The sequence below is a fragment of the Zingiber officinale genome, chromosome 1A (genome assembly GCF_018446385.1).
Source record: "Zingiber officinale cultivar Zhangliang chromosome 1A, Zo_v1.1, whole genome shotgun sequence".
NCBI classification, from domain to species: Eukaryota; Viridiplantae; Streptophyta; class Magnoliopsida; order Zingiberales; family Zingiberaceae; genus Zingiber; species Zingiber officinale.
Window position 1 is genome coordinate 184,610,247 of NC_055987.1, and position 10,870 is coordinate 184,621,116.

At 37.6% G+C, this 10,870-nt stretch overlaps 1 protein-coding gene across 2 annotated transcripts; it reads left to right on the forward strand.

Moving 5' to 3' along the window:
- Positions 1 to 8,849, forward strand: LOC122038640 (far upstream element-binding protein 2-like). Of its 2 annotated transcripts, XM_042598471.1 has the most exons (8): positions 1 to 518; positions 1,729 to 1,847; positions 1,944 to 2,129; positions 2,228 to 2,323; positions 2,407 to 2,478; positions 3,310 to 3,429; positions 7,197 to 8,334; positions 8,572 to 8,849. In XM_042598471.1, exons 1-7 carry the CDS (start codon positions 179 to 181, stop codon positions 8,325 to 8,327), a joined length of 2,064 nt encoding a protein of 687 aa, XP_042454405.1. In that variant the 5' UTR covers positions 1 to 178; the 3' UTR covers positions 8,328 to 8,334; positions 8,572 to 8,849. The 2 variants fall into 2 exon arrangements, with proteins under 2 accessions (XP_042454405.1, XP_042454404.1); XM_042598470.1 differs by lacking the exon at positions 8,572 to 8,849 and having other exon boundaries at positions 7,197 to 8,506.
- The last annotated feature ends 2,021 nt before the right edge of the window (positions 8,850 to 10,870 follow it).

Sequence of the window (10,870 nt, forward strand, 5' to 3'; positions counted from 1 at the left end):
CGGTTCACTCCATCATCGGTTCCGGACGCACACATTATCATCGGCTTCCGAAGCTGTAAGCTATTCGCCTTCGCCCCCAAGATAAATGCCCCCATCGCGGCCCTCCGTTTAGGGTTTCATAATTGACGTCCACAGCTGTCTTCCCAGTTTCTGCTGTAGCTCCGCCGACATCGTTCTCATGGCGGACGACCTTCACTATTCTTCTCGACCCGATAACAAGCGAAAATTCGACGATCCGGTGGAAGGTGTCGTCCCTTCGCCGCCCACGAGGAGGCCGTCAGGCTTCTCGGCGCCGATCGCCTCCTCGTCTCCGGAAGGCGGCTCCGGGGGTGCTGCCCCCGCCCAACCGTCTTACAATAGCGTTCCTGCGCCCCTTGACGGAATCGAGCTCGCCAAGCAGCGGGCCCAGGAGATCGCCGCGAGGCTGTTCAGTGACGCCGAGGCCAAACGCCCTAGGGTCGAGACCGGCGGAGCCTCGGACGATTTGAGGGACAAAGGTTTTGGCTCTGCTCCGGGTGGTAAGCGTTGTCATGGGTTTGATTAGGCTACTGAAGCTCTTTCTGTTTCTTCCCTTTACGCTTGTGTGTTCGCTGTATATGGCCGTGTGTTTTGACTTTTTGTTTCGTATTAAGTTAATGCTTGTAGACTGTATTGGAGGTTTTTTTTTTGGTGATTTGATGCGATGCATCATGTAACTCCAATGACAAAACCCTTGGTGTGAAGGCTCAGGATGCTCCAAGATCGAAGCCATTGACTAATTGAAGACCAATGCAACATCAATCTGATTTCAAGCGAATGCGGCTCAAGCAGAGATAGGCTTGTTCGGTTGGAGAGGATAAAACAAGATTATTATTTTTAATTCACCCCTTATAATCAGGACATATCAACCTATTTAAAAATTCATTTTCACTTGTGTAAGTGGAGCTCATACTCTTGTTGCCCACTACTCATTTACCAAACTTTGGAAGTGCTAATGGGTGTCATTTTTAGGAATCATTAATATGGTTTCACCTGATCTGCTAGCCCATATTTAAAGTAGAGCTTCCGAAACATGATGTATCTGCCTATCTCAATTCACTTCGGCTTCTAGACTGTTACAGTATTTTTTTTATACTCTTAGAGTCCGCTATCAGAAATTGTTCTGCTTCACTATTTGTATTCATATGTTATCATGTGTGGTTCTTTGCACTTATTATCTATCTCATTGAGTTTCTGGATACTTGTATTTGAATTCTTTGCGTTCATCAAATCTATGTTGTGCAAAACTTAACTGGATTTGGAGCCTCATAACAGGATTTGGAGTCTCATAAAACATCAAGCTAAGTCTTTTTAATAATTAAACACCTTCAAGCTATGTTAGTCAAAACTAAATTTTTAAGTAGTTATACTATTACACCTTCCTCGTTTCATTGCATTGCTTTATCTCTCAAGGAAAAAGAGATAGATCTTTGCTAGCACGCCCTGAACCTCTTAAACATTAAACAAATGCATTTGAACAGCAAACAAACATTTGACAATTTGCTCAATTTTCATCAGGTTACCATTGATCATATACAATTCACACCATGCATTTTTTACTTCTCTATGTATCAAAGTTTCTTTTATTTGTAAAATATATAACTTTTTTAAAGTCTGATGATGATGGCTTCAGGATGTCAGGCAATACATTTAATCCTTTTAGCTCTTTCTGATAATAAGTTTGATGCTTGATGTTTCCACAATTGTCAGACATTACACTAAAGCATTTGAGCCAAACAATAACTTCTCAAATCAGTATGACTTCTCATCCAGTACCCACGTATGGGTTTCAGAATTCAAACAAAAAGATTGAAATTCCAAATGGAAGGGTATGATATCCCTTGCCCTTGTATTTTTTTGGTTATCTTGCTATTTTGTTCAGCTATTATATAAACAGGTTAGTGACACATTGTATATTGTCTCAGGTTGGTGTAATTATTGGAAAGAGTGGAGAAACTATTAAATATCTTCAACTTCAATCAGGGGCAAAGATTCAAGTAACTAGAGATATGGATGCTGATCCTAATTCATTGACTAGATCAGTGGAAATTATGGGTACGTCTGAACAGATTAGCAGCGCTGAGCAGTTAATTAATGATGTACTTGCTGAGGTACTAGTTTTGTTATAATATCTGCAAATTAATTTCTATGGTAGTCAACTGATACAATTTTGTGTGATCCTTTATTTATAAAAAAAATACTTCTCTAGGCTGATGCTGGGGCTTCTGCCACCATTGCATCTCGGAAATTTGGTAACTTTCAAACTGGTGCAGAACAATTTCAGATGAAAGTTCCAAACAACAAGGTATTTTGTCACTGGAGAGATACTGTTTTTATAAACTATATAGTTTCCAGTTTGTGAATTTGTTAGTTTGATTATTATTTCAGGTTGGTCTGGTTATTGGTAAAGGCGGTGAAACTATAAAAAGTATGCAAGCTAGATCTGGTGCACGCATCCAGGTTTGCATCATTTACCAAAAACGTTTCCTTTTTAGTACTTTCCCTCTTAGCAGATATCTATTATAATTGATTTCTTGCAAATAAGCACTGTTGAAAAATTTCACTTTCCTTGTTTTCTTGTGAAAAGTGCACTGCAAAGGAGAAACAGACTCATATTCAAAATCTGTATAAACTAGTTTTGACCTTTTGTTTAGAGTCTTGATTGAATAGTGAATTATTTTGTCCAACTTTTAGGAAATCCTGATGGGATCATAAAACTTTCCTTTCAGTTTCACACAAAGATGAAGCTCATATTAACTGCAAGAATGCACAACTTGTAAATTGGACAGTTAATAGTTGATATATCTAACAACTGGTTTGGTCGCATATGAGCCAAATAAAGTGAATAATTTACATCTCTGCCATGGCATCTAATGTTCTATAGGACCCATTCTCCTGGCAAGTGATCCTGTACCTGCTATCAATTGATAGAACAGTGCATATTAGATCATGCAACACCACAACTTGTGTATGCAATTTAAGCTTGCCATGTTATATCACCTGCTTTATACTTGATTAAAAGGGTCACCCTTGGTTTAATTATGGGGTTGCTGGTCATGTGTTGCATAGCCCATTTATGATCAATTAACTTGACTTGTATGTGTATTTTTCTTTTTTTTTTCTGGTAGATTTTTTGATAGTCCAGTGGTCATCCTTTTGAAGGAGTAGTTTTGGTTTTCCTGAACATTAGCAAGTCATTTTGTTGTTTCTTTGCTGTTTGATAATAATATTATAAATTATTTAGTTGCCATGATGTCTTTCTGTATGATAATTTGGAGCATTTGGTTGTAGGTGATACCTCTCCATTTGCCTCCTGGTGATACATCAACTGAAAGATTTGTGTATATAGATGGTACACATGAGCAGATTGAAGCAGCAAAACAGTTGGTCAATGAGATTATTACAAGTGAGGTGTGGATTATCCCTTAATATTTGTGATAAAAGAACTATGGTAGCTGGATGTAACATCCCAGAATATTATTTTGCAGTTGTCTTACTTTATTCATCCTTTATGAGTTACTTCCATGTTAGCGATTTAAATATTTTTCGTATTAGCTAACTCTAATTTGTTAGCTTTATATTATGCGATTCATGAATTTCTTCACTTGAAGCCATTCTATCGATATTTTTTCAATGAATTTTGTATTACTTTGTGTTCTCCTTTTATTTTACATCTATCTGTTTTAGTAATTAATTTGCAAAATGTCTGGTTAAGAAACATTAAGTGTGTATCCTATTTTTATGAGTTGGTATAGTTAGTAGCAGAGCAACCTAATTCTAGGGTTTCTTATTGTGATGGAGCTGCTATTTGATTAAACTTCACATGCCATTGTCTGCTACTGGATTAAACTTCACATGTTACTGGTCAACCAGTTAAGCATGTTTTTGAACATTGAATTTTGATCTTTGTGGGGACATGAAGCACTAACATTAAGCAATGAGTAGAGGAGAGATGGTGAAACCCAATTTAGTCCAATATGAGAAGTTATGGATAATGGGTGGTTGGATATGGGAATTATCATCACCTTGACCCTATTGCTGTACTCAAGTTTTTGGATCAGTTGTCTTATTTGGGCAAGTTTTCATATGGAATTTGTAACTCGATTCAATCATCTTGTTTCATTTTCTAAATTCATTTGTAGTTTCTAAATTGAAAATAGGCTTTTAGAAACTGCTGTAGAATTTTGTTCATGTTGTTCTTTTGTATTTGGTATCTTCTGTATCTTTTTGATACTAGGGGGGCCGCTAAGGTAGCGGATCTACCTTCTATATCTTTTTGATACAACATAAATAATTGTTGATTTCTTGAAGTGTCAATATCTGGTATATTCTTTCTAAGAATACCTGGCTGTTCTCCAGTTTGATTTAATATGCACTCTATACTATTCTCCTTTAGTTGTTCAACTTGTCAGCCTGCAAGTTTTTCCCACAAAAAAATGTGTGCCACAGTTGGTCTCTCGTTAAACCTTCCTCTTTATAAGTAGTCAAAATTACGCACTTGTAGATATTTCCTTAGCTGTGGATTGTGAAAATGGTGAGAGTAGTTAATTTCTTAACTATCTCTAAAATTTTCAGTTGGTTCTTATGATTGACTATGTTGATTTACAGTGCATTCTGTGATTAAATGAAAGAGTTTCTATTGAACAATTATCATTCTTATTGTTGAAGATGCTGATTTTATAGTGCATTTTGTGATTAAATGAAGAGTTTCTATGGAACAATTATCATTTTTTACTTTTTTTGTTCATCTCCTTCGGAATGAAATAGTAGCTGTACATTCTGGTCTTTCGTTACTAAATTCTCTGTCAAGTGATGTTGTCTCTCATGACTGGATATCAGTAGGATTTAATTTTTTGTCACTTGGATGGAAGGCTGGACACAGCTTATTATCTGGATAACTAGACAGTAATTTTCTGTTAAGAGAGTGAAAAGAATCAATTGTATGCTTATTATTTACCACTTTCTTGTCACTACATGATGTGGCTCGAGGCTGTTGAATCATATTTAGATTGCATATGCACAACATATTCTGTTCACTAGCCTTTTACATGACTAGAAAAGTAGCTATCTTTTTAGGTTGTTTCTAGTCGTAGTTGCTTTACCATTCTCACAATCTCAATAGAAGTAAAAAGATGATTTTTTTTTTTGTTCTTTTGAAGATTCTTATACAGTTATACATATTTGTTTATTATCTTCAATTGTTTGGTCCTGCCCTTTATCTTTTTAATTTAATTTATACTTTCTAATGAATGAAATAATTTCTGCGCTTTCTGACTTTTTGTTACTAAATTCTTTGTCAATAGGAATTTCACATGATTGGACATAAGTATAATTCTATATTTTGTCTGCATGGATGGAAGGTTATGCACATCTTGTTGTCGTCTCACTCGAAAACTAGATAGTAATTTCCTTTGAAGAGAGTGAACAGAACGTACTGTGTGCTTTTGTGTGCTTTTCATTTATCAGTCCTAGTCTCCACATATGTGATTCTGATTCTGCTTGAGCACTGACCTTCCTCCATTTCATCTATTACTTGGTGAACCTCTGTAGTCGTTGGGTATAAATTGTTGTTGGATTTCCCCTTTCTTTCTATTATAGTTCTAGGTTATATTACTTTGTTATTATTAGTTGATTTGATCAGGCTAAACATTCAAACCCTTCTTGAATGAAGATTAAGGTGGTCACTGGTCAAAAGTATGTGCTTGCATATCTTGAATTGAACTTTGTTATTGAACCATTTTAATTGTAGCCTCGTAGGTGTAACTTGTGGGGAAGGATATAGTTTGATTTGTCTCTGGAATAGTATTGAGCTTTAATTCATTGTAACTGTTAATATACATTTAGGTGAACCCTGCAAGCTTATTTGTTTTAGGTTATACTATTGGTCTTATCTGATTTCTTCCTCCAAACTCGTATTAGCAGAGTGAATTTTACGTTCAGCCCTTCTATTTGTACTAGCATTTCTTTATCATATTCAACAGCGTTATTTGCATAGCATTGGTGTAGGTTGCATGATATTAGTTCCCAATATATGAGCTTTCGATGAAGGTTTGTTAGAAAGAAAGGGTACTTAAAATATTAGTATAATGAGAGTGGGTGTAGAGTTTATAGGAGATTTTCAAGCATAATAACACATTCAAGTTTGTTATGCTCTCCCCCTCCCTATGCTTTTTAGGGCAGTAGGCTAGAGTAATTGCTTCCTGCTGCTTTGCTACCAATGTTACGAAGTCTTACTCTTTCCTGTCAGAAAAGCCCAGAAGGAACCTCAAGTGGGGAATCACCTGAGATAGAATCAGCCAATGAGATTCCACTGGGCCGCCGAAAGCGATGATAGTCCATAGCTTGTTCAATGGTTGGGTTGCAATATTTCTGATTATGAGAATATTTTTCTCATAAGATTTCAAGTTTTAACTGTAAATGATCTGTCTATCCCTTCATATCAGAATCTGTCTGCTGCAGGCAACTCCTTGAACTTTCTGATTTTCAGGTGTGAGCTTGTCTGTTTGATGATGATGACCGCCTCTTTATTTACCTTACATGAAATGCTGGGATCTGTTATTATATTGTTTTATATTGAATAATGTAATTTATTACATTTAAATATAAAATAATATAATGTGATTTTCAAATTATAAGAATGATTGTTTTTCTGTATCAATGGCTTTTCATTCAAAGGATGCTGTGAGTTATCTCTTCTTTAGAGAGGAAGAGACCATGCCAAAAGCTTCATAGTGCAAGTGCGCTGCTCAATCTTCCTTTTCTGATTTAAAGTTGTAAACTCGTCCACAATCTCTTTAGTTATATGGTTCTTCGAAAGTGATCCACTGGTAAATCTTTTGAAATTTTTTTATAGCTCTTAGCTATTTTTTAAGAGGTCAGTTGCTCATTGATATTGTGTCTCTAATGCCTTTCTTAATCTTAGACTTAAAGTTTTGGTACGTTTAGCACTATAAATTACTTTCTTCAGACTGCCTAGATTTTTGTGGATTTGGTAGTCTGTTAGGTTCAATATGAGGAGTGGATAGATGGACATTAAATGTAAGAATCTAATGAATACTTGTATTACTCCAGACCTTGTTTTCATTTGCCTTTTATTATCCTTCAGTTATTTCTGGGTAACAATTAGTGCTATTTCTGGTGTCTTATGCTTAGTTTACATGAAATAAATATACATGCAGACTCGTGGTAGAAATCAAACTATGTCTGGAGGATATCAGCAAGGTTATCATGCACCTCGTCCACCAACTAGCTGGGGTCCACCCAATGCTCCGCCCATGCAGCAGCCTGCTTATGCTTACATGCCTCCTGGAGCTTATCCTGGTGCACCACCTCAGTATAATATGCCTCAACAAACTTATGGAGGCTATCCTTCTTCTGGATGGGATCAAACATCCAATCAACCTACTCAGCAAACTGCACCTGGTACTGGATATGATTACTACAATCAACAATCCCAACAGCAGCAACAAACTGTTGGAGGATCCTCTGCTGATGGTGGTGCAGGCTACAACTATGGACAGCCACTTCCAAGTTACAACAATCAGGCTTCCTATGGCGATGCTGCTTACCCCCAGACATCTGCCGGGCAACAAAGTTATGGACAAGATGGATATTCTACTGGATACAATGCTCCTGCTTATTCCCAGGCAGCATCCAACCTTCAGAGTGGGTATGATCAGCAGGCCTATGGATCGACTGTTAGCTATGGCACAACGGCTGCCTCATCTCAAGATGGATCTGCCTCTGCTTATGGTGCCCAGGGGGAGTCAACTCAATCACCTGCAGTTCAACAACCTCCATCGAGTCAACCACCAAATAACACTGCCGCAGGGTATCCTACCCAAGGAAGTGTTGCATCTGGATATGGCATTCCTCCAACATTGCAGCAGGGATATGGGAGCCAGCCTCCTGCCTCAACTGGATACAGTCAAGCACCGCCACCTATTTATGGACAGCCTCCACAGGTCCAGAAGCCACCAGCTTCTCAGTCAGTTTATGGACAAGGCCAGCAAGCTCCAGCCCCTCCAAGTAGCTATATGCAATCTGCTCCTGTGCAGCCTGGATATGGTCAATCTCCACTTCCTCAATCCAGTTATGGCCAACAGCAACCCTATGGAATGCCACCACCAAACCAATCAGGTTATGGTCAACAACAACAGCAGCCGTACAATGACTCGTATGCTAGTGGTGGCTACTCACAGCCTCCTTCATACTCTGGTGACAATGCAGTTCAAGGGACCTTCGATACTTCTGTAGCAGCTGCTTCGGTCAATGGCAGTGCCACTGTAACTAAGGCATCTGGTACTTGATAGTCTGGTAAGCCCTATGTAGGAATGTAGCTAATTGGGTACTGTTCTAAGGTCTTTTGCTTTCTAAGAATTTCTAATTCTTCCACTTCTAAATACTGCGTGCTGAGTTGTTACATGCATTCGTGTAATCTTAGACTATCAGACTCTTGGTAAGTTAATAGTCTTGTTTTTTTTTTTAACTCCTGGACTTATTAAACTGGTTATTGTTCTCACTCTTTGCTCTTTTTTTTCTTCCGACGGTCAGGCATCATCCAACCATTACAGAGAACTGTGTGACATGGTGCTTTGCTGTTTTTCCATATTATGCAGAAAGCAAGACTCGATGAAGCATGCGTAGGTTGGGGCTATACGCCCCCCTATTGTCTCAAAGTTTCTTTGATTCCATCACTGTGGTTCACTTTGCATTTGTACGCTTTTAGAGAATATCAGTCAATGACCAACATCCAATTTCATGATTTGTCCAGAATTTATATACAATACCCGAGTAAACAAAAGTTTGTAGAACTCTCCATTTTCAGCTTACGCCGGCCTGACTACCTCTAGTTACAGAGCTGGAGCCCAACTATGTTTGCTCTTTAACCGTTCTCATCCTTAAAACGCCATCAGTCATCTTTTCATCTATATTATCGTGCGTGTATATCTGCATGTTGAAAGGGATGACCAAGGAATCAGTAGTTCGTCTTAAAAAAAAATAGATCCGTTATTTTAGTGGTCCTCTAGTACCGGCTCCACGGATATGGAGGAAGGTTCATGCAGATACACAGGTCATAGGCGTATGGCGGGATAAGTCTCAGATCGTTAGTTCCTGAGAATCGATTTCTGATCAGACAATGTCCTGGGAGCATCAGAAGTTCGTCTTAAAAGTTACTCTAGAACAAGTTCCTCCGGTATTTTTGTGTTTTTTTAAATTTAATGCGACACAATTCATTACTTGTAGGACCTCCTTGAGGTGGCTTCTTCTACAGTTATCCTATAACGATCATCGAGTCCTTAAGGTTGGCGATAACACTGTGCACTGCAGTCACGTAACTAGAACGACATGCCCTGCACACTGTCCTCCTTGAATGTGACTGTGTGATGGTTCGACACTTAGTGCAGTTTTGGTGGGTCTGAGCCTGAGTTCCTCGTTCATAGCTCTGAGGGCATTAACGCAAGCTTCCTTCATGAGAACACAGGGATACGTTCAATTAATATGATATGATCTTAAATAACTCGTTGACGACCACATTGTATATGTATTTATACATTTATACATTACATTCCTTATGAACGTTTCTCGATTTATCTTAGCAGTGGGTAGAAAATTTCTATAGGACCGAATTAACAGTTTCAAATTCAAGGATATGTAACTTGATTAATCATTTTTTATACATTTATACATTAGGTGTGCCCAAACACATTAGGAGGCAAATTCAATCACTATTATAAAATTCATTTTTATCTCAACTGCAAAAATATTATTAACTCTGCCTAGGACGATCGGCCATGTCAGTTCCAAGCTCGAATAAAGGAGGAGGGTTACGTTAAGTTGTCAGACAGCGTCAAAACTATAGTAAATATTCAATGAATAAATCCATTAAACTATTGTACTAATGCTAGGTTGTTGTTCTCCGGAAGGAACGCGTTGCAGGGTCTGACTGTAACGTCTTGGCAATGACCGCTACATCTCCAGAACTCGAGTGTAGTGCTAAATATGCAAGAGCTCATGTTATAGGGTCTACTGTAACGTCTCAGCAAGGATCGCTACATCTTCATGAGAACTTGAGTGTAGTGTTAAATAGGCAAGAGTTCTCACACCATAGGTTGGATAAGAACAAATATGATAAGAAAACTTATAATCTAAGATTTGGAACATGGAACATAAGAACTCTTATTGGTAAATCAATAAAGGTAATAGATATGATGATTAGAAGAAGAATTGGTATTTTATGTGTACAGGAGACAAAATGGACAGGCGAAAAGTTAAAGATGATAGAGAACTCAGATTTTAAGTTATGATACACTGGAAAGAGTAAAGTAAGAAATGGAGTGGATATTATTGTAGATAGTTTGTTAAAGGATGAAGTTATAGGAGTAGTTAGAAAAGGGGATAGAATTATAGCTCTTAAGATAATAGTGGCGAAAGAAACTATGAACATAATTAGCGTATATGCACCACATGTAGGATTAGATAAAGCTACCAAATCAAAATTTTGGGAGGACTTAGATGAAATATTATAAAATATTCCACCAAATGAAATGATTTTGATAGGAGGTGATCTAAATGGACATGTCGGAGTGAAAAATGAGGAATATGAGAGAGTACATGGGAGTTATGGATTTGGAACGAGGAATGAGGAAAGGAAACTATATTAGATTTTGCGATAGCATATGACCTTATATTAGCTAATACGTTTTTTTAAGAAAAGAGAAAAATACTCAGTCACATTCAAAGTGGGAATAATAAATCACAAATTGACTTTCTTATGGTTAGGAAGAAGGATAGAAAAATTTGTAAAGATTACAAAGTCATCCCTGGAGAAAGCTTAACTACCCAACATAGG

Excerpts from the sequence above, each read along its gene's own strand:
- LOC122038640 (XM_042598471.1), top strand. The coding sequence starts at position 179 with ATGGCGGACGACCTTCACTATTCTTCTCGACCCGATAACAAGCGAAAA. Across the intron at positions 519-1,728 it reads TTTTGGCTCTGCTCCGGGTG|ACATTACACTAAAGCATTTG; the intron begins GTAAGCGTTGTC and ends CACAATTGTCAG. Across the intron at positions 2,324-2,406 it reads TGAAAGTTCCAAACAACAAG|GTTGGTCTGGTTATTGGTAA; the intron begins GTATTTTGTCAC and ends TTATTATTTCAG.